Genomic DNA, 26,509 nt, shown 5'->3' on the forward strand with positions numbered 1-26,509 from the left:
TTTAACTGTGCAGCCTTATCAGAAGTAAGTTCTTAAACTGTTGTTTGATCATGTATCATTTGTAGCCTATTGAGGTAATGTGGGAAATCATCTCAGAACAGGTTCAGGCTTTTCTGGATTTTATCATTTGTAGCCTGTTGAGGTAATGTGGAAAATGTTCTCCAAACAGGTCCAGGGTATCTGGATTTTAGATCAGAAAATTCTTTTTGTAAATGGATTAAAAGTTCTGGTATAAAGACTTGTAGGTTCTCCACAATCTGGATGTGCCTGAGGAATGATCGTATTGAGGAAGAGACACTTTGCTCTCTTCATTTAAATTAATTTAAAATTAATTAAGATCTTCATAACTGTTTTGTTGCATCCTTTCAAAGGAACAAACAGTACTTTTCTCTCTGAAAGTAGTCTAATAGTTAAAAAGTTTGCTGTTGAGCTTAGTTCTTTTAGACGAGGATCTTATTTCATTTGCTCTATCAAATAAACCTAATTTTGGAGAGGCTTCTCTTTATGTCTTAATGAATATTTTTAATAAGAAATATTATCCATTTTAAGATTAAACGCATTAAGCTTCATAGATGAGAAACCCTTATATTCAATCAAATTATAGGGACCAAGAAAGAATTACTGATGTTTTTACAAGGAATGCTAAATTGTGACTCTCAGTGTGATGTTACAGCTCAGGTTTCCCTTGGATACCTGCTGGGAAGGGGCTGAAAAGTGCCTGTTCCAATAAAATCAACTTTCTATCAGAAGTTTTATTTATTGGGATTGTGGTGAAGGGCTGGTCATTGGTTTTTTTTTCCTTCTTAGACTCAAAGATGTGCCCTGGAGACTTTAAAATTCTCTCAGTGAGTGGCAGCTGAAGGTTCATCAGCTCTTTCTTCACAATAACTTGCATGATATAACCAGCTTCAGAAATGATGGAGAGTGAGGGAAATGTTTTAAACCCTACTTGCTGTACCTTCCAAAAGCTGCTTTCCTCTTTGCTAAGCTCAAGATATCCTCAGAACACTGTCCAGCACTTTTTTAGGAAACCCAGAACTATTTTTTGCCATTATTTGTTTTTTGGGGGTTTAAGCGACTCTTAACACAGGCAGCATTTGCTTTGCAGTTCCCACTTCAGTTGTTTGCCTAAATGAGGTGTGTAAGTGTTTGAAGGGATCACCTAGAAATCCCATGGGATAAAAAGTAAAAAGGTTTGAGGGGTTTTACCCATCCTTCAGTGTGTCAGAGGTGAAATTGCGTGGAATTAAATTCTAAACACATACACACCGTGCTGGTGTTTGTGTGCAGTCTTACAGGGCCTTTTAGCTGAGAAAAAAGGAATTCCTCCTTTTTGAATGAATAAAGTGAAAACAGCCATTAACCTCTGGCGCTGTAAATCACAGAGTCATGAAGGTTGGGAAAGACCTCTGAGATCATCAAGTCCAACCCCTGACCTGATGTACTCACAGTAACTTCAGCATGAGAACAGATCTGGAGGTGCCTTTTGCAGGTTCTTGGTTGTTACTGGAAGTTTGTTGTTTTTACTCTTCAGATTGCCTTAATTTTATTCTAAAATGCACAAATGGTTTATTTTTGAAAACAGAGGCCGTGGGAGCATCTGGTCAACGTCCTGTTTTCTGCCCTGTCCACAAACAAGAGCAGTTAAAACTTTTCTGTGAAACCTGTGACAGGCTGACATGCAGAGACTGCCAGTTACTGGAACACAAAGAACACAGGTACAAACATTCCCATGTCTTAACTCCTGTGTCTCAGAGGATGAAGTGGACATTGATGTGAACCAGTTGTGCTGGAAATTCTCCTGCATTTACTCCTTGTCGGGCTGAAACCATCCCTTGCAAAGGAGAGCCTGTGTGGAGTGATGGGAGCTTGGTCAGTTGGTTGAGCTTCTTCAAGTCTCCTAAGATCAGATTCAAGCCAAGATGGGCTGAGGAGGTTTGGTGTGATTCAGGTGTTGATTTGCCTGGCAGTTCCCAGTGCTGTCACTGTGCTCAGGACTGGAATGGAAATTCCTGCAGCCCTGAACACCTGGTGCTGTAAAAGAAACAAATGTGATAGAGTGAGTCACGGGTGAGGTCATTTTCTGAAAGGGCACGTTTGATTGTGCAGCAGTCTTTAGGGGAATTTTGTAAAGGAAAGTCTAAATTTTGCCTCTTCCATTAGTATGTTCTTGTAGTGCAGAGGGGAGAAATGGTTGGGGTTTAATTGGTTAAAAGTTGCCTTACTCCAGGTAAAAAGAGATGCTGAGTTTGCCTCTGCTAGAAGAGGAGTTGGGACCCCTTTATGACGCATTGCAACTTCCTGCTCTTTAGCAGCTCTGTCATGGAGTTGTTTGAATGTCTGAACAAATATTTTTCAGTGTCGTAGCAGAGAATCTGGGGGTAACACATTTATCAACCACTGCACCACTGCTTTTCCTTAACTCTTCTCTCTAAAGGTGCAATACTGAATTTACTGTTGTTTTTCTCAGAACAGTGATTATTCTCAGACTGCTACAGCAGCCTGTGGAGAACTTTCACTTTTGACATTACTATTATTGAAGTCTTAACACCCTCAAATATTCCTGCTCTGTTCTTTCATAGGCTTAATCATAAATATCCTGGATGACTCCCTTGTCACCAGGGCTGCTCTCCTGGGACTCACTAACTTGGTCTAGTTGGTTTCTTTGCATCTGTTTTGTGCACGTTGCTAATGAATTAACAGATGGATTTTGTCCTACTTACCTGTGCTCTTCCAGAAGGAGAATTCATTGTTGTTACTCTGCCTTTTTTTTTTTTGCAGAATGTTCTTTCCATATGGTTCTGTGTGCAGGTGTGAATTACAGATGATTAAGGCACTGCTTTGTCTGCCTGAAGTACAGCTGAGATTTTGTGGAGAATCATGCCAAGTGGAAAAAGAATTGATTTTAATCCCCTGGGTTTTTTTCTTACCTGAAATCCTAACAGTTTACACCAAAGGAGGGGGAATCACCATTTCAGTAGCTCCATGGTGCAGTGTTCAGAGTTCCAGTCATGGAATTCCAGAGTGGTTTGGGGTTGGAAAGGACCTTAAAGATGATCCCATTCCACCCCTGTCATGGGCAGGGATTGTTGGGGATTCTGTAGAAAGCTGGCAATTCTTTCAGCAGCCTGATGCTGTGTGATTCCTCGAATTTGGTTGGTTTCCAGTCCACACACTTGGGAAGCTGGAAGTGTACAATACTGAAAAAAGAAAAGTGTTTTGGCTGTAGCAAGAGCTACAGCAAAATTTTAGCAGTTCAAGCTGAACGTGATTTTTCGTTTCTCCTTCAAGTGGAAATATGAGTTTGAACATAATCAAAATAATTTCAGAAAATCAGCAGCTCCCAAATATTTTGAATTTTACTGTCTTTTGGCTCTAGGAATGCTACTTTTTTTTGTATTATAGTATCTAAAATCTCGTGCTGCTGCAAGAACTTCAGGCTGTTCTTACAAAAAGCAAAATTCCAACACTGAGACTGAAGAATCTGAACTCTTGGAGTTCAGACTTCTCTGTTGCTATTACAAACTGAATTAACAGGAGTAGAGTTGTTTTTGTTGTGAATGATGTTCTTTGTCTGAGTCCCTGTTATCATGGTTGTGAATCATTTAAATAAAAAAAAACTGTCTTGCTGTGAGTTTGATGCCAATCCAGACAGTTTTTTCCCGTTGGATTGTAATGTTCTAGATTGTGGCAGAAGACAACACTGCTTTCTTTTTCATTTTCTTTGGGAGATAATGTAAGTTGTTTCTAATGCAGCTTATAGGAATCTTCATTAATTGCAGGAATTTTCTGCCAATTGGAATATTGGGAAAACATAGCCAAGGTGTTCTGGGACCTTAACTTCTCCCTGTTGTTAACAAATTATATTTCAGAAGCATGACATTCATTTATTGCAAAGACAAGACTTAGCAAGTGACTTTTAGGGATCTTGGATTTTGAGCAATTGATTAGAAAAGATGGAAATGTGCAGCTGCTTAATTCAGAGGCATTTTGATCTGTTGCATTGATAATTCCAATGTTGGGAAAAGGCACCTAAATGTGTTCTTTCCCCTCAGTGTTGGTACTTACTCATTTCAGATGAGGTAACGGAAAGTACCTTTGATAGCAGCTGTTCAGTTGAACAGCTTGGAAGGGAATTTTCTTCCCTTGGAAGCAGCAGAGGTGGAAAAATCTTGAAGTTTTTTAATAGGGGAATTTTCTCCAGATTAAACTAATGCAGTCAAACATGAGCATTATCATCCCAGCTGAAAACCTGGGGAATTTGGGATAGTTTAAGAGGTTGGGTTTTTGTATCCTTTAATGTGTGTTTAAGCTATTGGTGCATTTTCCTCATCGAACTCTGAGGTCCCTGTTCCATAGCCTGGGAAACGAGGCAGTGCATCCCTGTGTGGCTGGAATTGGTAATTTCCCACAGAGCTTCAGTCTCCTGGCCAGTAGCAAAGGACTTCAGCAGCACTTCAGCATTTTACACACTGGTTGGAGCATGCAGAATCTGATTTTTCTCAGTGTTCTGTCACATTTTTTCAAAATTTCATGGCTTTGCACCTGAACTGGGAGCCCTGAGTTCCAGCCCCCTGCCCCTTGGTGTAATCAGTGTTTTCTCTTGCCTGTTGGAAAGGTACCAGTTCCTGGAAGAAGCTTTTCAGAACCAGAAGGGTGCCATTGAGAACCTGTTGGCCAAACTTCTCGAGAAGAAGAATTATGTAAATTTTGCAGCTGCCCAAGTTCAAAATAGGTGAGTTCCCCGAAATGATCAGCTTATTTCACTGCCTTTTTAATGAATTACGGTGAGGTGAATGATGGGACTAGAATAACACATTGGACTTCATTTATGTCTTAATTGCTATTCACAATGTTTATTTTCTCCCCCCTACAAGACTCTGCATTTCTGTTACCAGAACCAAATGTTAAAGGTTGTATCTTTTGTGACAACTTTGGGTAGAACCAAAGATGCTGACACATTTTTTACACTTTAGGGGTGGGGGAGAACAAAAGAAATGAAAAAGGCAACAAAACCCATCCTATGGTCTCTCCTAAGTTAGCTCTAGGCGACAGAAAAGTTGAAATGTTAAAATATTTTTGTTTCTTATGAGGGCCTCTGACAACTATGTAACAAAAACTTGGTGTGAGTTTGAATAGGAAATCGTGGTTGATTGTGGGGTTTTGATTGGGTTTTTTTTCTTTTAGGTAGCTTCACTTAAGATTTCCAGGGTTATTTGAAAATTAACATTCAATACTGAATCTAGAGGCAGGGGGAGCACGTGATCCCTGCTGGCTTTTTGGGTGACGTGGTGCTGCTGCAGCTCAGGGAATTCCACCCTGATTCTCAGTGGTTTTGTGAGCCTCCTGCAGCTTTTAGGTCATTTGCAAAATGACACATCTGGGGGTGGAAAGTACCAGGGCAGGAGGAGGATGTGAACCGAAGATAGAAAGAGAAGTTCTGATGCAAATTTTTAACTCCTTGTGGTGTCATCTACATTAAAAAAAAAAAAAAAAAAGCAGTGTAAGGGAGGAAGAACATACAGAGGGAAGCGATGACAATTGGTATTTTTATGTGCTGACTTTCCATGGAAGTCTTTGAAAGGTCCCAAAACACAACACCATTGTGAAGCATAGAATTTTTACACAGTTGAAGAGACAGAAGCACGGCCATGTAGGCAATAATTAAACTGAGAGCTCAAGAAATGCCACAAAACATTCTCTGATAGGACTTCCAGGCCGGGAATGGGTGATGCACTTATGAGTAACACGTTTTAATGGTGAAGGGTTTTTGCCCAAGGCTTTCTGGCTTCAGTGAATTCAGGGAATTTCTGCAGCGTGGGATTGAGTTGTGTCAAGATCTCAATTTTCTGCTGAGCCAAATGGCTGCTGCAGGTGAGACAGTTCATTCCAGTGCTCTGCTGGCGTGTAGGACACAAAATCCACCATCCTAAAAACTTCAGGGAAGGAGGAAAGATAAAGGTGTTACAATCTTGTTGGCAGATGGTAGGAAATGGCCATCATCCCTGATGTTGGAGCGTGAAAGTGTTGAAGGAACAGCTCTGCTGGAATAATTGTTGGCTGCCAAAGCCAAGGGTGGATGCCATGGATTTAATGAAGGGTTGGTTGGGTGGTTTTTGGAGTAGGAGATGAGGTTGTGGTGTCATGAAAAGCCACGTGTGTGTCCCAGGTGCCTTAAAGGGCTTCGAGCCCAGCAGTGTTCATCATCAGACAGCCAGCGTTGGTCCTGTGGCTGGCTGACATCAGATCCTTGATGTGGCAGCAAAAAAGCTCCTCAAAAAAGGACAACTTAAATCTTCACCTTGGTTCACAGCAAAGAATTCTGCTGCGATGTGATCTCGTTAGACGAAGGCAGTATAGGATCAAATAAATCCAGAATTTCCATGAGGTTTAAGAAACAAAAAAAAGTCTGACAGCCAGTAGTAGTGGAGCACAAGAGAATAATTTAGACTGATACCAGGCACATCATTAGTGAAATGTTTATGTCTTTATTGTGTATTAATTACAGGTTTGTAGTAACTTTAGTTACAAGGGAGGAATTAATTTGAAATTCAGGGTGAATTTCTGCTTAATATAAATTCTCTTAAAAGTTTAAAGCATCAGATATAAATGTTTCGTAGTGAGTGACACGATTTGGATATTAATATATAAATGTACATAGTGACATGGTTGTGGCTGGTTATTTCTCTATTTTTCTTTATATAAAGAGTGTAAACTACAAGGGCTTTCATACTATTTGAAGGAAAACAAGTTGTAAATTTGTATTTGGCAGTGAAGTGTAAAGTGACTGACAATCCATTGCGTTTGTTTGTTTGTTTTTTTAGGATAAAAGAAGTAAATGAAACCAACAAGCGAGTAGAACAGGAAATCAAAGTGGCTATATTCACCCTCATCAACGAAATCAATAAAAAGGGAAAATCTCTCCTACAGCACCTTGAGGTACACTTGAAATAAAAAGCAGTGCTGGTGTTGAGTTTCCAGTCCCCTTTTGAGGAGCCCCATTTGAAAATGGCTTGTTTGGTGTGGCTGCAGGTGCTGTGGTACTGAAACTGCCTCTCAGTGGTGTGCTGGAGTTAAATCTCTGCTTTCTCCTCCCATTAGAGCCTGTGGCTCCTTCAGTTTTGTGTCCATGCCTCATATTCAGAATTGGGCTCCTTGTAAAGGAGTGTCTGAAAATCTCCTTTTCGTGTTCTGTTTGCCATATTTCTGTATTATAACACAGTTCTGAGGTGTGTATAATTTAACAGTTTCCTCAAACAGCCTTTTAAGGTTCATGTAAGAACATTCAGAGCAGCCTCACGTATTTGTACACGAAGGTGTAGTGCTGGTATTTAAAGTTGTGTAATACAGGGTAATAAAAGAGACCATGAGTTCACAGCATCCTTTCCAGATGGCACATTCTGAATTATTGCATTCTGACTTTTATTAAAAATCCATGAAAATTTAGGTTATTATTACCTGTTTTATCTGAGGAGAGGAAATCCCTTGTAAGAAATTGGTTCAGTGCATATGGCCGGCCTGCCATGGGAAATCTAAGATCAGATGAATCACAGTAGATTTTTCCTGGTTGAGAAACGATTATTTGGCAAGGAAATCGAATATGCCTGGAAGAATAAAGTAACTTGATCATTAGGAAAAGAAATAACGTAAAATTACATGAATTTTGGCTTTTCTTGTTTACTTAACATTTGTTAAAATTTTCTTGGGACGTTTTCCATTTGATCATCCAAAACCTGACAGCGGTTTGCATTTCCCTCCTACATCTAAAAGCAGGAATAAACTTCTGATAAAGCTTTTGTTCCTTTGCAGAATGTAACAAAGGAGAGACAGATGAAGTTGATCCAGCAGCAGAATGACATCACTGGTCTGTCACGGCAAGTGAAGCACGTGATGAACTTCACGAATTGGGCGATCGCGAGCGGCAGCAGCACTGCCCTGCTCTACAGCAAGCGCCTGGTGAGGGAACCCTGGCACTGGGAATCGGGGATATCCTCACCTGGGAGGGACCCAGCCACAGGGATCATCCAGTGCGGCCCCTGCCCGCACAGACAGCCCCACATCCCAGCCTGGGCATCCCCGGAGCGCTGTCCAAACTCTCCTGGAGCTCTGGCAGCCTCTGCCCATTCCCTGGGCAGTGCCCAGCACCCTCTGGGGAGGAACATTTCCCTGATCTCCAACCTAAACCTCCTCTGACCCAGCTCCATCTCCTCCCTGGGTGCTGTCCCTGTCCCAGAGAGCAGAGATCAGCATCTGCTCCTCCTCTTCCCCCCACGAGGAAGCTGTAATTGCAATGAGATTTCCCCTCAGTCTCCTCCAGGCTGAGCAACACACAGCTCCAGCCCCTCCCTTTGGTCCTGTCCCTGCTCACAGAGGTCTGAGCTGTCCCTCTGCTGCTCCTGAGGAAGAAGCTGCAGCCCCCAGTGAGGTCTGACCTCAGGCCCCTGTTCTTCAGCAGAACAAAGTGCCCTCAGCCCCTCCTCGTGTGGCTGAGCAGACCTGGCTGTGCAGTTCTGGCCCAATCCCTGTGTCCAGAGAGGGGAAAAGTCACACAATATATGCAGTCTGAGATGAGACACAAAGTCAAGTGTTGGTAACCAAAAGGGTAATTAATTCCCTTTTATTGACATGAGTACCCCCAGGTCGTTCACTGCAGGCCAGGGGTGTGCTCACACCATCATCCTGGCACCAACTTTCCCAGTCTGGGAACGTATCCTGAGCCACAAACACAGAGGGGCAGGGGAATCAAATATATCCAGAGTGAGATTAAGAGGTCAAATGTTGGTAATCCTAAGGATACACCCAGTTGTGCCATGTGGGCCCTTCATGGCACCTTCTCTTCAACTTCAGATCTTTTAACAGAACCAAGCAATTGTGCAACAATTCACCCTTTACCATAAGGGTTTAGGGAGTGTTGGTGTAGGAGGAATGGGGTCAGCTGTGTGAAGGCACCTGAGTGTTTCACTGCAGTCCTTGCAGTGATGTTGTGGAGTAACGGTGCTGCTCTGCACTCCTCAGAGTAAAGAAGTCGTACGCTGCGGGATTTTTGTGGTGAATTGAGAATTTTCCAGCCTATGAAGCAAACTTGCTGCTGCCAGTCCTTGTTGGTGTTCCGTGGCCTAAACTCTCTGGGCAAACACAGGCTGGTTGTTTCTCATTCTGCATTTCTTTGTCAGCAGCAGTGCTTTTGTTCTCTCTCAGATCACATTCCAGCTGCGGCACATCCTGAAGGCGCGGTGCGATCCCGTCCCGGCTGCCAACGGAGCCATCCGCTTCCATTGTGACCCCACCTTCTGGGCCAAGAACGTTGTCAATTTGGGTGAGAAAACTGCCTTTGTTTATTCTGAGATACTGGGAGAACTCTGTTGAATTGGGGGTGTTCATCCAGCAGGAGTGAGTGCAGTGCAACACGCCTCTTAATGCAGGAGATAAAAACTCTCTTGACATAACCCATCCAGTCCTGGTTATCCTCCTCATCTGCTCTGTTCTTTCTATTAGCAAAGCTTTCTCTAAATTAATGTTATTTTCCAGTTGGAATGGTTCTAGGAATAGCCATAATCAGAGTGGTTTGGGTTGAAAGGGAGCTTAAAAGTCGTCTCATTCCACCCCCTGCCATGGGCAGAGACACCTTCCACCATCCCAGGGTGCTCCAAGCCCTGTCCAGCCTGGGCTGGGACATCCACAGCTTCTCTGGATTGGACACTGGACCTGTGCCATTTCCAGTATATTCAATATAATCACTTAGAGTTTGCAAAATACAGGTTTTGAGTGAGAGGAGAGGGCAGGGCCCGGTGAGACAGAGGTACCTATTAGCACCTGCTTGTGAACTTCTCTGTTGGACAAAAAATTTCACAGAAAATCTGATAAAAATAGCAGCTTTTGTGTGTACTCACACCTTGCTCTGAGTCCACCATCCAGTTTGGGGTGTTCCTGTCTTCAGTCAAGGATGTTTATTCTCTGGGAGGAGACAGGAAACTGTCAACCTTAATAAACGGGGACGTGCAGATTCCACTGAGTACACATTCACAGTCAAAAATCAACATTTTGCCTTTTCCATATAAAAATAGGACAGGAGTTATCTAGAGAGGCAACATGGTCTGTGACATTGGAGCAAGACAGGACTTGCTTGTAGCAGTGTTTTCTGTCGTGTTTGTAGAACTTGTGCAAAGTCACTCAGTGGTGCGACACTCAAATATCTCTTCCCAGGCTTCACTTCTTTAGACATAGAAACTTTATGCTCAAAATGTTTGTTTTCTTTTTTATTTCTCATCTTGTCCATTTCTTGTGAAGGCAGAGAAGTAATTTCTGTCAGTTGTGGCTTTTAGGCTGTGCAGTTCCAGTTCTTTCACTCTTCCCTCACAGATCATATTTTTAATTTTTCTTGTAGTCTGAGTTCTCTTTTTGCTTTTATCTTGTATGGTTATTGAAGACATAAAGAGGAAATTTCAAGCTTAAATTGCTCTGAGAAAACTGCATATAGAAACATCTGAATAATTCGCATATGCCAACCTTTGGAGGACGATGAGATCTAATTGCTTCTTTTGGGATATATATTGTGGTGGTTTTTTTTTAGGTAACCTGGTCATTGAAAATAAACCAGCCGCTAGTTACACTCCCAATGTCGTGGTTGGGCAAACTCCTCCGGGAACAAACCACATCAACAAAACTCCAGGGCAAATCAATCTGGCTCAGCTTCGACTGCAGCACATGCAGCAGCAAGTGTATGCCCAAAAACACCAGCAGCTGCAGCAGATGAGGATGGCCCAGCCATCAGCATCCGTGCCCAGGCAGAGCAGCCCCCAAGTCCTGCAGCAGCAGGTGAGTCCTTTGTGTGTTCTTATTTCACCTCCTTTCACCGTAACACTGAGATTTAAAATTGCCCTGTCAAATCTCAACTTGCAAAGCAATTTATAAACTTTAAATCTTTGGAGATTTGAGATGCTTTAATGTGACAGCTGTTGGCTTTGCTTGATGTTATGTTACTACTGCTGTGGAAAGAGATGGGCTTCTTTTCTCCATGTTAAAAGCGCAAATTTTAAAAAACCCAAACCCTTGCAGCCTCCCAGGTTGATCAGCATGCAGACCATGCAGAGGGGTAACATGAACTGTGGGGCTTTCCAAGCACATCAGATGAGAATGGCTCAGAATGCTGCTCGTATTCCAGGAATCCCACGCCACAATGGACCTCAATACTCCATGATGCAACCTCACCTTCAAAGACAAGTATATCCTGTGTACACGCTTCATTTGTGCCATTGTGCCAGACTTTCATTCCAGTAGATGGTACCTCCAGCTGTAAATGTGTTTATCTGTCCCCCTGTAGCTCACAGCTGCACACATTTATATGCTTCTGTTCCATGTTGCATTACTGTGCTGTGACAGTTTTGCTGAACGTAAGGAAGTTCAGACCTTAGGGGTGGAAATGAAATCCAGTGTTTGTGTTGCAGTTTAGTTCTGGGAAGCGAAACGTTTCCTTTTGCACTTCTCAGTGGCATTCAGCTGAAAAGAACGTTCAGAGGTTTATTGGAGAGTAGTGAGGAGTAGTGAAGTTCAAAGTGGTGTAGTTGAGGGGTTTTGATTAAATCAGCTGCTGAAGTGTTTTTAAATTCACACCTGAAGCATTGATGCAGAGCTCTGCATGCCATTAAGAATAAAAATCCTTGACAACGAACGTTAACGTGACTCAAATACCAAAAGTGACTTTATATTACTTGAAACAGTTACTTTTATCTTAAAAAAAAAAAAAAATGTAACCGCTTGCAGGAAGCAATTGCCTTAAGAAAACACAACTAAATACAAAATAATTTAGTGGAAGCAGTGCTGTCTGTTAAAAATCCGGCCACGTGAGGTATTTTTTTTTTTTCCTTTCCAAGTGAAGAAGAGTTAAGAGTCGCTCTGCCCTCAGTGCTGGCAGGTGCTGCACTAGCAGTGAGCTTTGCCCCGCTTGGGTGGAGGTCTCTCCCCGGGGCAGCGTCGCAGCCGCGGCGCCGTGCCCCAGCCCGGTGTCTGTGTCTCCCCAGCACTCCAACCCCGGCCACGCGGGGCCCTTCCCGGTGGTCTCCGTGCACAACACCACCATCAACCCCACCAGCCCCACCACGGCCACCATGGCCAGCGCCAACCGCGGCCCCACCAGCCCGTCGGTGTCGGCCATCGAGCTCATCCCGTCCGTCACCAACCCGGAGAACCTGCCCTCGCTGCCGGACATCCCTCCCATCCAGGTCAGTGCTGCTCTTGGAGTCGCCAGGGTTTGGCTGTGGAACGGTGTGATGTCGTCTGAAGTCGTGGAATTCGAACGTTCAGCTTTCCTGTTGGGTTTTTAGCTGCTTTTCTGCTCGGGACGGTGGTTGGTGTTTATTGGTTGTTGTCTATATCGCAGTCTCGCAAGCTGTCAGTTCTGCTGCGCTTCTAGTTAACAAAGCGAAAAATGGCTGCTGTCTCTCTCTTTACACGGCCTTTTAAGGTTAAATAGTCTAATTAAGAAATGACACCTGAATTATTTTTACTTTTAACCCAGTACCAACCAGCCGTGGCCCACAGCGTGGACTTTTCTATCCAGTTACAAAATCCCACCCAGACCCATGAAGGAGGAGGTGAAGAAGAAGAACTGGCCTTCACCTTAAACCCTCCATCTTGCTTTATATATATTACTGTAGTCTAAAACTTTAAACTCTTACATTTTCCACCCTGTGATATCACACACTTCTATTCAAACCCCACACCCACAATCCCAGTGCTGTCATTAAATTTTGGAAGCTTTCTCCAAGGCCTCAGGTCAAATGCAGTGTTTGCTTGGGGGTCAGTGGCTCTCAGCACAGAAAGTCTGAAATCCTCAGTGCCCAGGATTCCAACACCCTTCTCTTAGGCATGCAGCTATTTTATCCATACCTAGTAACCTTTAGATTAATCAATATTTAATGTGTCCTGTAGTAAAATTAAGACTTTGATTAATCTCACGTACTGTGTTCACTTCCTTTCTTCCACAAGACCATCTTGTGGGAAGATATCAGCAGAATAATTAAAAGTGATGTATTTTGAGTGCCCTGAACGGGGATTTATTCAGGTTTAAAGCTGCCTGGAGTTTCTCTTCGATGTTCCTGGAAGGAACAGAAAGCACACAGGGACATGTCCCATTGTCCCACAGAGAGGGGACACAAGCTGAGGTAGATTTTGAAGCTGAGCTCATTTGGAGAGGTGAAAAGCACAATGTAAAGTACAGGTGGAGGCAAAGAAAGTGGAAGTAATGTGTTTTCTGCAGGAGTGTTTGGGAGGGGAGGAGGATGATGGCTTCATCCTGAGAACGGGGCCTTTGCATTGAAATGCCCGTGTAAAACCCAGGAGATTTGGTCCAGATACAGGAAACCAAAATAAATTCCATCCAAGATGCTCTGCTGGAAAACCAGCTGCAACTTTGCAGCTCTTAAATGTTGAGGGCTGGTGTGTTCAGTGTTCTCAGGAGGCTGCAGGTCATTTTCTGATGTGAGAATGGTGGGGAAGGAGAAATCCCACCTCAGTGTGAGCAATCTGCAGTGCTGAGGCTTTGGAGCAGAACACCAATGTGAGAGGTGGTGCCTGATTCAGCTGAGTGTGTGAAACTCATCAGACACCAAATTAGAAATTGTGGGATAGTCCAAAGCATTACCATGCAACTTCCAGGGGCACTGAAAATGCAGAATTCTGCTAAGATACTCTTCTTTTTATAGCTGTTCATGTAATAGCTGGTAGGGATTTTAGCTGGATTTACTGGATAAAAAGTGTTAGTCCTTCAAGCACAGTCATTAAAACCCACTTGGAGTGCAGTGTGTTTCAAACACATTATGCATTTAACACATTTTACACATTTAAGCAGAGTCCCTGTCTCCTTGGGTTTAGCAGGTACTAAAATCTGTTTGAAAAGGGAGTGGGAGATTTCCCATCATGTTAAGGAAATACAAGATTATGGCTTCCCTTGATTTCTTCATGATGGAATAGCTTTTGCAGCCTCAGTAATCTGGTCACACCATGTGTGTGACCAACACACTGGGCAGCTGGGAACCAGAAAGTTTGCAGTGACCTTGTGTAAGTGCAGCCCAGGATCATACTGGAAAAACTCAGATTTAGGAGCTTTTGAAAAACGTTACTTGAAGTTTCTGATTTGAAAGCCTGATCTCTGCATGAAACTGATAAAAAATATTTGCTGAAGTCCTGAATCCTTGAAGGGAGAGGGAATTCCAGTGAAGATACCGATCCCAGTTTAAAGTTATGGAACTGGTATGAAAGTTGAATTAGACTTCTCTGATTGAGATTTTTGTTTTTCCTCCTTAGCTGGAAGATGCTGGTTCCAGTAGTTTAGATAATCTGCTAAGCAGGTACATCACAGGCAGCCACCTCCCCCCACAGCCTACGAGCACCATGAATCCCTCCCCAGGACCTTCAGCTCTGTCTCCAGGGTCATCAGGTAAATCTGATGGGTTTTTCTAGAGATTCTGGATATTTCTGCTATTTGAGTTGAAAATGATTGCCTTCCCTTCCTGCCGGAAGGGAAGTGACGTTTTATTTAAAATTTGTTTTGCTCAGAATTAGATTCTGCTGGGAATTTCAATTTTATTCCCCTTCAGAAATGTCTTTGTAGTAACAAACTGCCAGCATATGGATGCAGTATTCCAGATCCATACAGAGATGCTGTCAGGGTCATTCTGAGCATAACTAATTAATGGTAGAGCTTTTCTTATGCACTTGAACAAATGAAGTCACCAGTACCTAATTCTGAGTTATATAAACATTGAAAATATCTCTTTCTATGAGCAAGAAGATTATTTCAGTCAGTAAGAAGAAATCCTTCCCTGTGAGGGTGTCAGGCCCTGGCACAGGGTGCCCAAAGAAGCTGTGGCTGCCCCTGGCAGTGCCCAGTGCCAGGCTGGACAGGGCTTGGAGCAGCCTGGGACAGTGGGAGGTGTCGCTGCCCAGAGCAGGGGTGGCACTGGGTGATTTTTAAGGTCCTTTCCAACCCAAACCATTCTGGGACTTGATGTTTCTCTGGGTGTTCTCTACAAGACTTGTAAGATCCTGTAAACGAATGGGTGCAGCAGTGGGGCTTCCTGTGTTTCTCAAAACCTGCATGCAAACCATGCAGAGGCTGCTTTTTGGACTTTTTTTTGGTGGCTCCCAGTGCATAAAACTTGAGCGTGTAATGGGCTGAAGGCTTTAGCACTGTTTGGATTAGGTAAAATAATTACTGGAACTCTAAGAACTGTGTGTTGTCGCTTTTTTATTTAACGTGATGTGCTGGATTTGTTGTGATCAAAAAGACAGAGAGAACAGCTGACCTAGGTGACAGTAAATGAGAATATTACTGCAGCATTTCTGGGGTTACTCAGCACTAGTCAGTGAATGTGAACTGGTACCAAATCAATTTGTCTGCTGCTTCTTTGCAGGTTTATCCAACTCCCACACTCCTGTGAGGCCTCCCAGCACCTCCAGCACAGGCAGCAGAGGAAGGTGAGTGTCACATTAACACTGTCAGGCTAAAAAAAAAAAAACAAAAATCAGACGTGAAGAAGTCCAAAAAAGAATTGGCAGTTGGCAAATTGTGCTTTGTCATAACTGTGACCGAGGAATGGAAGAATGTTTACATGAAGATTTATATTTTTAATTTTTTTTTGCCCCCTGCACTGTGATTCTCCTGTGCCTTGTAAATTGGAGCCATTGTAAATGTTCTGACACCCTTTGCCTTTCTTTTGGGAAACAGTTCATGTGAATTTCTTTGCCCTGTTGATTTTATCCTCTTGTTCATCTCATGATGTGCTGGTGTCTCTCCAGCTGTGGCTCCTCGGGCAGGACTGCTGACAAAACTGGCATTGGCTTCAAGGCTGACCAAGTGAAAGTAAAGCAAGAGCCAGGCACAGAGGAAGAGATCTGCAGTTTCTCAGGAGCAGTAAAGCAGGAAAAAACAGAGGATGGCAGAAGGAGTGCTTGCATGGTAAAGTTAGTTTGTGCCCAGTGTGTTGTGGTTTTCCTGGCAGCATGTTTTAAGAATTTGGAAAGGGAGAAAAAAAACGTGTTTTTGCTCTAAAGCTTCATACTGAGAGGTATTTTCTTCCTGTTTATGTTCTGCCAGGCACAGGGTGGTCTGTGATGTTAATTTTATCTTTAACTATTAAAATGAAGTAATATAGTGTATTTGCTGCTTTTAACCCCTAATTAATAAAAGCTGTGAGTCACCCATTGACAGTGGACATTCCCACATAGATAATTGCATTCAAAAAAACCTCCAGTCAGTCAGAAGTTCTTAGACCAAAGTATAAATCAAATAATTAGCAAATGAATATTTTTCAGTGTTTCCCAACTGTGCTTGATAGAACAGGACTGTGTACAGGGAGCAGGGTGGTGGAGTTGAGGTTTTTCCTAATGACAACGAAGTTGTCATTAACAGCTTTTAATGACTTAGCGTGTTTGGCTTACCAGAGCATTTCTCGTGTTAAATACCAGAAGAAACGAGTGTGTTCTTCCAAGAAAGGACACGTGGAAGAGCAGCTTTCAATACTGTGTGCAGCTCAGCTCTTCCTCCTGATTTCCCGTGGCTTTTGGGAGATGAGCACGAGAAGGGTTGGGAGGCTTTTGAATTCCGCCGCAGGCAGAAAGACGCCGCTGTAAAATCAACTCTGATTTTCCGTGCGCTGCTTCGATTCCAGCTCAGCAGCCCCGAGAGCAGCCTGACACCACCACTGTCCACTAACTTGCACCTGGAGAGTGAGCTGGAAGCTTTGGGAAGCCTGGAAAACCACGTGAAGACGGAGCCAGCAGATGTGAGCGAGAGCTGCAAACAGTCCGGGCACGGCCTGGTGAACGGGAAATCGCCGGTGCGGAGCCTCATGCACCGCTCGGCCCGAGGCGCGGGAGAGGGGAATAACAAGGATGACGACCCCAACGAGGACTGGTGTGCCGTGTGCCAGAACGGGGGGGACCTGCTGTGCTGTGAGAAGTGCCCCAAGGTGTTCCACCTCACCTGCCACGTCCCCACGCTCCTCAGCTTCCCCAGGTACCGGCGGCAGCGGCGTGAGCTGAGATTGCGCGCAGAGCCCAAGCTGGTGTTTCCTCCAAAATCGGCTTGTTCTGGGTGGCTTCTGATCCCACAGAACCAGGACATTGCCAAGGCCTTGCCTGAGTTGTTTGTGTGTGGCTGAGCAGCGTTTATCTGATAACAGAATCCCGTTCTGGTTATCTGTGTAAGGTCTCACAATGAGATTCTGTTGTGTAAAGTCGCACAATGAGATTCTGTTGTGTAAAGTTCATTTTAAGGCAAGGTGAGAAAGGGGTTACAAAGTATTAAAGCATCATATGAGGGCAAGAAACACGGCCTTGACTGGCAGAATTATTGTGAGCATTGAGGGTCGTTCCTTAGCTTTGGGTATCCGAGTCTTTACTGCAGCAGAATGTCAATCTGTAAGAGTAAAATCTGTTTGTAGTCCTGACCGATGAGAATTTATCCCTGGATGTCTGGAATAATTGTGCTTTTCTCTTTAGTGGAGAGTGGATATGTACATTCTGCAGAGACCTGAGCAAACCTGAAGTGGAATATGATTGTGACAATTCCCAGCACAGCAAGAAGGGGAAGACAGCACAAGGCCTGAGTCCTGTGGACCAAAGGGTGGGTCTCCAACCTGCAGGGATCTGCTGCCCTGCAAAAAGTGCATCCTCACATCAGCCACCCTCCTCTGGCTGCTGATGGTTTGGCTTTGACTGAAGCAAACGAAATGCAGTTGTGGCTTTGCAAAGCAACCCAAAATGATGAATGAGATTTTTCGTGCTGCGGCCACATCTCCAGGTGCTGGTGACTGTGGGAGTGCCCCAGTGCATGGGGACTGCAATCGCTTAGGAGCTAAAATTCAGCATTAACACAGATTCTGTACTTAAATGCATCATTTAACATGCGCTTAATTAAAAGTCCTTTGAATTTAGCATTGGTGTCACCTTCATAAAATAGTTCTGTGAGCTTGGTGTGTTGAAGTGCATCCTGTGAGAGGTGCTGGGAGTATTCAGGTGCATTCTTGGGGAATTTTAGTGACCTTGACAATCAGATTTTTTGCTTTTAGCTTTATTTTTAACATTTTGTAATGTTAAGAGTATTATCAAATCAAATTCCTCTAAAGGAATTACAAGCAAGGCAAGGCAAAATATTTCAGCAGGGAATTTATAGAAACACTCTGGCTCTGCTTTCAGATTGTTCAGTTTTGTCTTCCGGGGAAGAGGAAAGTCTGCAGCCCAGTCCTTTTCTGTTACATGTGGTAGTGATTGGACAAAAGCATAAAAGTGGTTGTAGTTGGTATTTTATTTTTTAATTTGCAGTATATTGGTATGTCTCTCCATGCTTGACTTCAGCCCTAGGCATTTGGCTAGGAGGGAGAAAACAAAGAGGAAATCTGTGAACAGTAAATGGAGTTCTGCCTCTCCACTCCGCCCTCCTAAGAACTTTACCTTTTTAAATTAAAGGGGTTGCATTTTAATTTGCTAGTACTAAGCTGTTAAAGTACAAGCCTATTCAAAGCAGGGAGGTATGAATCTCTGGGCTAGGGATAAATGAAGAACATTCATCTGAAATATTAACCTGACCCTGTTTATTTCTTTATAAGAAATGTGAACGCCTCCTGCTTTACCTGTACTGCCACGAGCTGAGCATTGAGTTCCAAGAGCCAGTCCCAGCCTCGGTGAGTGTCCTGAAAAACAGCTGGTGATTTATATTTGGTATAACAGCCCTGAGAGTCTGGAGTTGGATTTGGGAAGGAAGTGACTGCTTTCACCAGGAGCATGTCTCCCTTGATGAGTCTGGAAGTTCTGGCAGTCATCCAGCATTTCCTGGGTCTGAGAGGGGAGAGCAGCTGATTCTGGAGCTTCTCCGGGCAGATGCTTCACTCCCAGTCTCAAAAACAGATATTTAAAAATACTCCCAATTAGCAGTTACTGAATTGCAGCAAGATGTCTCAGGATACCCATGAAATTCAAAATGCTGTAGGAGAGCTTTTTGTTTCTTTTTGCACAAACTTGAACGAGAGGAGGGAAGAAACTGCTTTGACTCTCGTGTTTTCAGCTGTAAAAGAAGTAACTGTAGTGAAAAAGCTTTGCTGAGCTGTGAGAGACACTGAAGGTTAGAAAGAATCCCAGAGTGGTTTGGGTTGAAGGGACCTTAAAGCCCATCCAGTGCCACCCCTGCCATGGCAGGGACACTTTCCCCTGCCCCAGGTTGTTCCAAGTCCTGCCCAACCTGGCCTTGGGCACTTCCAGGGGTCCAGGGACAGCCACAGCTGCTCTGGGCACCTTGTGCCAGCCCCTCCCCACCCTCCCAGGGAAGGATTTCTCCCCAGTCTCCAATCTGAAGCTTCCCTCCTTCAATTTACAAACCCTCGTCCAGTCACTCCATACAATTACAAAGAACTTTTTAAACAGTTTGAGGAAAGGAAGTTGTTCTGCTTTGCTGAACATGCCTGAACTGTTGGATGAGATTGAGGGATTGATACCTTCAGTGCAGAAATTCAGCTGTGAGCTCTGTTCAGTGATAGATCACTGCTGGTTTTTTACAGATACCAAACTACTATAAAATCATCAAGAAACCAATGGATTTATCCACGGTGAAGAAGAAACTGCAGAAGAAGCATTCCCAACACTACCAGAACCCTGAGGACTTCGTGGCTGACGTCCGGTTGATCTTCAAGAACTGTGAAAGGTTTAATGAAGTATGTTAACTTCCAATCTGAGCACCTTTGGTCATTTTAGCTCAATGTTTATTTCAAGCTGGTTGTGCAGCTTCTCCCACGAAAAGCTCTGCTTCCAGCTGTAACTTCTGCTTTTGGAGCAGATGCTGAATCAGGCACTTAAAAACCAAACAAAACTCGAGGCAATTGCAGAGTAACTTCTCATTTTTAGCTAAATTGGGAGAGCAGAGGGAACTTCCCAAATGCATTCAGTGGTGTCTGTGAGTGAGGAGCAGGGGGACCTGGTTACTGTGCATCAGGTTGATGGCAGAAGTGCTCAGGAAGTGCTATAGACATCCAGCAAGTCCTTAAAAGTGTCTCAAGCTGCCCAGGTAATTGTTTTACACTCATGGAACATGATAGAATCTGTTGAGAAACTTCCTCTACTGAGGAGAAATCTGCCTTTCTGGAGATATTCTGGTTTTAGTACCTCACACAGGCTGAATCCAGCAAAGCTTTGTGGCCATTTTGGCTTTTGTTAACCTTCCTGCTTGAACTCCTTGGTAGCTGGGCTCTCACAAAAATCAGATTTCAGTGGATAACTTGGGTATGGGGTCATATTTTAAACTAATTTTGCAATGGTCTCATCGGATAATGAAATACCCCTTACATGTGAAATAATGGCTTGGGGAGATAAATGACCTGAGTGTTACTGCTAGTGGAACAATGGAAAAAATAATCTGAATATCAAAATAAAAAATGTGGTATTGTGCTGAAACAGAGTAGGAGCTGAGAGGGTTCCTGATCTCTGTGATGCTTTAAAGCAAGGATGACAAAAGGCATCACAGGGAGTGGCTTTCTTCTGACCTTAGAAATGCAGAAAGCAGCCAATATTTCTTATTTCTCTGTAAAATGTAACCTGAAACTTGCAGTGTTTGGGCTGCATTTCTGGCCCCGTGCAGAAGGAAACTGCACAAAGCTACAATTAAAACCTCCCTAGGAAAAATCAGGGTAATTATGTGATGCTGGAACTGCTCACAGGCATTTGGGACTTTGACAGCCCCAACTCCTTTATGTCCCTGCATAAAGGTTCATGAGGTAATTAATTATGTGAACTTCTCAATCAAGGGAATTAATGAAGAGGAAAACATGCTGCAGCTCTTAGAGACCAGAGTACAACAAGGGAGGAAGGACTGAAGGGAATTGTGGTGATTTTTTTTTTTTTCCTTACATTTTTAAAAAAGAAAAAAACATGTTTCAGCTTGCCTGGCTCATGGCAGAAGTTGAGTCACTCTGACCTCTCACAGCAGCATCATGTCGAGTGCCTCTAAGCCAAAAAAGCTTTCCCAAAGCAGAAATCCACGTGGGGTAATTCCCAGGAAAGCAATCTCCTGGAGCTCTCCCCTCTCCAAAGGAGACTTTCCCACAGTCGTGTCCAGGCAACTCCAGTTTATCCTGAAGAAAGCAGTCCTGAGTTAGGAAACGGCTGGGAGCCACTGGTACTAAAGTTGTGTGTTCTGTTGAAGGTTTATTTACCGCCTAAGACTGTTTTAAACCTGCTGCCTCAGTTTGGGAACTAAAAGCTAACAAACCATAACAGTGTTGTTGTTATGGCTGACTTTAGTCATCCAAGCCTGTGCGATCTCGTAACTTTAGGAAGGATTATAATTTCATTTTTTTTGACTCTGGTATCCTTTTTAGATGATGAAAGTTGTTCAAGTTTATGCAGAAACACAAGAGATTAATTTGAAGGTAAGCGTTTCAGACCACGCACACTTGGTGAAGGGATGTGCATTTCCAACAGGTGAATATTCCTGTCTTCTTTCATCCACAGGCTGATTCAGAAGTAGCACAGGCAGGGAAGGCAGTTGCATTGTACTTTGAAGATAAACTTACAGAGATCTACTCAGACAGGACCTTCCAGCCTTTGCCTGAATTTGAGCAGGAAGAGGATGATGGTGAAATAACTGAGGACTCCGATGAAGATTTTATACAACCGCGTAGGAAACGCCTAAAATCAGATGAGAGACCAGTGCATATAAAGTAATCTAATGAGATGGACCTAAAATTTATTGTAAAAACTGTTATTTAAGTGTTCCTGGAATATTATCATGCCTACAGTGGCCATCTTGAAGAAGCTGATAGCTTTTTAAACAGTATTAGATTACAAAAAACACTTGTACAGAAAAACATTCGCATCAAAAGGGGAAAAAAACCTGCATTGTAAATTTTTGGTGGTTTGTATTTTTTTTTTTTTTTCTTTTTTTCCTTGATTACTTGCTATATTCTTTCTTTTCCTGATGGAGGGGACGCACTCATCCTGGTCTCACAGAGAGAGGTGGAGGAAGGTTGAAGAGCAGCAGATTTGATAGGAAATGTTGCATGTACAGATCAGACTGCAGTGACACGAGCTGCAGGACTGGAGCCACTCAGGGGCTGCACCTTGCGTTGCACTGCAGTGCAAACTGGGAGCAGAGCTCCTGAAACCCCCTCTGTGTCCACTCAAGTGTGTGCTGCTCGTTGCTTTGATCATCTCATTGAAGCAGGATTGTGAATAACTGACCTCCTGTGTCCATCCAGCTGTTGACATTTCGCTTTCTTTACTCCATTTTACGTATAGCAAAAGGAACAAGAAAGAGAAATCATTAAACTGTTCTGAACGGGCGAGTGCAGGAATGTGAGGTTTTGCCAGATGAAAGGCAAAGCTGCTGGCTCCAATCCCTTTCAGTAGGACAAGGTGTATTTATTAAAGTCCTGTACCCAGAACATTTTAATGGCATCCATGGCAGAAGTCTCAGTGTTGTCATCTGTCCCTGACCCCCTGACGAGGCAGAATGTTCTCTCCAGTATTCATTCTCTAGTTTTCTGTACTTAAAATATAGACTGAAGAGGTAATAACTGGTTGGGGTGTTTTTCCAGTCTTCCTAAATATCAGTTTCTAATAGACCACTCGGCAAACAATAACCTATTAACTACCAAATGTGTAAAATTTCCTGTATTCACTTTGTCTTATTTGTAAATAGTGAATTGAGATTTCTCGCAGGTCAGCAACATTTGCTGAGCTGTTTTTAAGCTAATATGTATTCTTATTGATTGTTCCTATCAAGAAAAGATTTGTAATATATGCTATTTCTAACATTGCATTCATTTTGAGGTTCTGTCTTATTTTTCTTAGAGTACTTCTCAGAACTTTCTTCAGAAGCAGCTTGTGAGGGAAAAGTGCAGGAAGATTGGAATCAGTCTGAGTTTGGGTTGCCTGTCCATGCATTGAACAAAGCACTTGCACAGGGTTTGGCCTTGAGTGGTTTCTGGTCAAAGAGTGAGAACAGAACAATTTCCCAATTCCTCAGGAAGCCCTGAGGCACCTCTGCAGTGCCTTCCCTTGCGCTGCCTCCATCCCAACATTCCTGCTTAGAAATCATGGAGTCACCAGGAGTTCCAGCTCCACAAGTTGTTCTCTTCACTGACGCCAGTCAGTGCTAGAAATAAACACAATTTCTGGCCTTTCTGTTGATCTTGTTAAAGGAAGCTGAAGGATTCTTGTAACCAATGAGCTCGAGATGGCGGATTCTCGATTTGCCGTCATTTCTGTGGATCCAGCGATCCTGTGGGAGATCCCTGGGGGTTTGGTGTGCTCAGCACAGCACTTCCTGTGGCGTTGTACACGCTCTGCCATCGTGGTGAAGAGAAATATTTTAGCACAATATCAAATTGAGAAATGCTCTCAGCAGTTTTTATGCAAATCACTGCAGATTTGGGTGCTTCTATAAGAACCAGGTCTGTGTACCTTGGGATTCTCCCTCTTGCAATAAACGAGGGGACTGAAGATGTTTGTAACTTCCAGCTCACTTCTTTACTCAGATGTTACACTTCAAACTCAAAATGCTTGGCTTTGGTGTTTTTTTTAAATTTCTCGGACTTTACCAGTGCTGTTTTAAGTTTATTTTTTAGCCGTTTGTATGTGAAAGGAAAATTAATTCCACTTTAACATACGAAAGCAGCAAAGAGCAACAACTTTGCCTGTGGCAAGGCTGAGGTGTGAATAGGACACTGGTAGTGACAAGGGATCATTTCATGGCTCTGTGTATTGCCTATTTATGCATTTCTAGTTTTCTCAGCTTCATTTTGCAAAAGGAATATCATTAAAATTATCATGAAAATAAGATTCTGTGAACTCTCTTCACTCGGGGCTCCTGTTTTTTATGGCACTCCTGGTACTTTCAGGCCTCACCTTTGGAGCTCTTCCCTGGGCAGCAGGAGGGGATTGGATCCTGCAGAGACCCTGGGGATGAGCGTGGGGGGATCCCAGCAGAGCTCAGGGGGAAGGACTCACCCCAAACCCTCCAGGAGGCTGGTGTCCCCCGGGCACTGCTCCCCCCCAGAGCCAGAGCACTTCCCAGTGTTTTGGGACAGCCTTTCCTTTGAGGTGACCTCTCCACCTCTTCGCTCCAGGTGGAGAACTTGTCCAGCTCACGCTCAGCATCTTCTGCACACCAGGAGCGCGGCTGAGCTGGACCTTGCTGAGCCCAGGGTCAGCCCCAGCCACCCTCCCGAGCTGCTCCCATCCATTCCCCAGAGCTCAGTAGGATGATGTGGGATTTGCAATATTTGCAGGCAATCTCAAGTGTTTCTTTTATACAGTTCTCCTTCTTCCCCTTCGTTTTTGAACTCCCAAAGCGGCAGGTCAGTGATTGTTTTGAAAGCAGCAAAGTTCTATTTGAAATTATTTGAAAAGCTAGATAAACTCTGCTAATCCCTTCCCTGATCCTGTAGCCTGGTTGTTCAGCGCAGAACTGGGAAGGGTTTGCTCAGTGGAAACGATTTTTGGTGCCTCACTGTTTGTAACCCATTCAAATTAGCAAATTACCGGCTTTGTATTAATGAGCCCCTAATTCTCTGAGCATCTTCTCGGTGCCAGCTGCTGTGTGTGCAATGTGTGAATGGTTTTACCTGGGGAAATCCTGTAAAACTGTGATCCCACGGGGTGGCAGGAGCAAGCTGGCACTTGGTGCAACTCTCCTTTAAAACGCTCCCAAAAATCCGTGTCTCCGTTTTGGCTGAGAATTGTTGTTGCGCCCGAAATTTTAGGTGAATCCAAAGAAGGAGAAGGTGATTTGCTTTTGAGATGGGAGTGCTCGATGACCTCAGCAGCTCTCCTGCCCCCGAAATTCCTGGTGATGAGTGGGAATTCAACGCCTAAATGAGCTCAGGGCTTTTATTTAGCTGTGCCCTGGAATTAAATGGCCTAAAGCACAACGAGGCAGAGCTGTTATCCAAAAAAAAAAGGGGGTTTTCCCCAAATTCTGCCAGCAGAAATGCTCAGTTACGAGTAGAGAGGTCGTTCCTCTGAGATGTCGCCGTGGCACTTCACTGTGACACTCTTTATGCTGGAGCAAACATTGCAAGCTACTGGAAAAAGTCTTTAAAATGAGCCCAGATTTCTGTTTGATCACCTGATTTTGGCTGACCCGGCAAAGTTTGGGTTATCGCAGCAGTGTTTTGGGGCCGTGTGTGTGGTGCACTGGGAATTGGCTTTTCCCAGCTGGCTTTTCCTTGTTTTTCTCACTCTCTTCCTCGAAAAAAAAAAAAAAAAAAGCAATAAAACTGCTTTGTCAGCTGCCTGCCAGCATGACAGGAACCCTTTCCTTTGGATAACGATTTTATAGGGAAGTTTGTATGCAAATCACCAAGCCTAGCTTTTAAAAATGAAACGTGCAGCAGTTCCTGACAATATAGAGTGTGGCATTTTATTTTAAAAAAAAACAACCTGGGGAAAGTTCCATATTTTTTTAAGAAGTAGCTGTTTGAGCAAATGACGGAGGTACTTTTTAAAAATAAAAATGCAAACGCGGCGGTTTGCACCCATGGCACATACGGATTGTATCTTTGGGTGTGGTGATTTATTTTGTCTTCTCCGAGTGTGTGTGCAGGAACCCTTCCATCTTCTTCCACTTGGCTTATGGGGATCCTTTCTTCTCTGCTTTCTATTGGATCAGGATTGAATCAGCTTTCCAAAACTGCAGTGAATTTGGGAATCTTTCTTACAAGTGGGCTATGAAATGTATGAAATTCAGTTTGGGCCTTTTTTCTGTTGAGTGGAATCACAGCTCGAGGCTGCTGTCTTTAGAATTTCTGGGATTTCTACCAAGAGAGGTCCTGGAAGATTTTGTAAGCTGGGCTTTGGCAGGATTCGGGCTGAGTGAGCTCCCCTGGCTCGGCTGTGCTCACCTGCAAGGGGGGATTTTTTTAGGCTCAGAACACCAGGACACTTGTAAATAATCCTATACAGATTTGTGCAGTGCAAAGCTTGTTTTCCATGTCAAAACATTCTCCTGGAAGGGTTAAATCATGGCATTCTTCGGTTCTTCAATTATTTCCTGCTTCCAGTACTAGAGCTGGCTCATTTTGCACATAATAAACTTGCCTCATCTTTTAATACGATTCTTTGAAAAAAAACAAAAAACCAAGTGCTGTTTCTGTGATATTGTATTACCTGAATCATCCTATTTAACTTTTTTTTTTTTTTTTTTAAAGTTATCATTTCTAATTGTTCTGTTCCTGTGTTCTTTTGCTGGTGTGTAATTAAAAAACAAGAAATTTTCTTTCCCTGGTTATTTAATATTTTAGCTGCCTGTAAATATTTCTTGTTAAGTGCTCTGGAATGTGCCGTAGAAGTTGTATTAGCTCGGTTTAAAGCATTGTTTGGAACCCATTTTTGGTTGCTTATTTCTATTAAATTAGGAAAATCATTCTTTCAATTTGAGTTTCTTTCTTGCACATCATCAGACACCGATTCACACCTGGCAAAACACTTTCCTGACGCCGCCTGCAGTGTGGAAATGGGGCGA

At 43.4% G+C, this 26,509-nt stretch overlaps 1 protein-coding gene across 1 annotated transcript in view; it reads left to right on the forward strand.

Moving 5' to 3' along the window:
• The window catches only part of TRIM33 (tripartite motif containing 33), a 35,999-nt gene extending 12,176 nt beyond the window's left edge, over positions 1-23,823 (forward strand). The window contains exons 4-20 of the mRNA XM_040085454.2: positions 1,586-1,718; positions 4,619-4,735; positions 6,825-6,939; positions 7,810-7,956; positions 9,199-9,316; positions 10,571-10,815; positions 11,056-11,220; positions 12,018-12,218; positions 14,302-14,434; positions 15,411-15,474; positions 15,796-15,955; positions 16,668-17,014; positions 17,500-17,623; positions 18,606-18,680; positions 19,551-19,703; positions 21,363-21,413; positions 21,496-23,823. Of these exons, the coding sequence (XP_039941388.1) occupies positions 1,586-1,718; positions 4,619-4,735; positions 6,825-6,939; positions 7,810-7,956; positions 9,199-9,316; positions 10,571-10,815; positions 11,056-11,220; positions 12,018-12,218; positions 14,302-14,434; positions 15,411-15,474; positions 15,796-15,955; positions 16,668-17,014; positions 17,500-17,623; positions 18,606-18,680; positions 19,551-19,703; positions 21,363-21,413; positions 21,496-21,708 (2,561 nt within the window). The 3' untranslated portion in view covers positions 21,709-23,823. The remainder of the gene's footprint in view (positions 1-1,585; positions 1,719-4,618; positions 4,736-6,824; positions 6,940-7,809; positions 7,957-9,198; positions 9,317-10,570; positions 10,816-11,055; positions 11,221-12,017; positions 12,219-14,301; positions 14,435-15,410; positions 15,475-15,795; positions 15,956-16,667; positions 17,015-17,499; positions 17,624-18,605; positions 18,681-19,550; positions 19,704-21,362; positions 21,414-21,495) is intronic.
• Positions 23,824-26,509: the final 2,686 nt, after the last annotated feature.

The sequence above is a fragment of the Hirundo rustica genome, chromosome 24, assembly GCF_015227805.2.
Source record: "Hirundo rustica isolate bHirRus1 chromosome 24, bHirRus1.pri.v3, whole genome shotgun sequence".
NCBI lineage: Eukaryota > Metazoa > Chordata > Aves > Passeriformes > Hirundinidae > Hirundo > Hirundo rustica.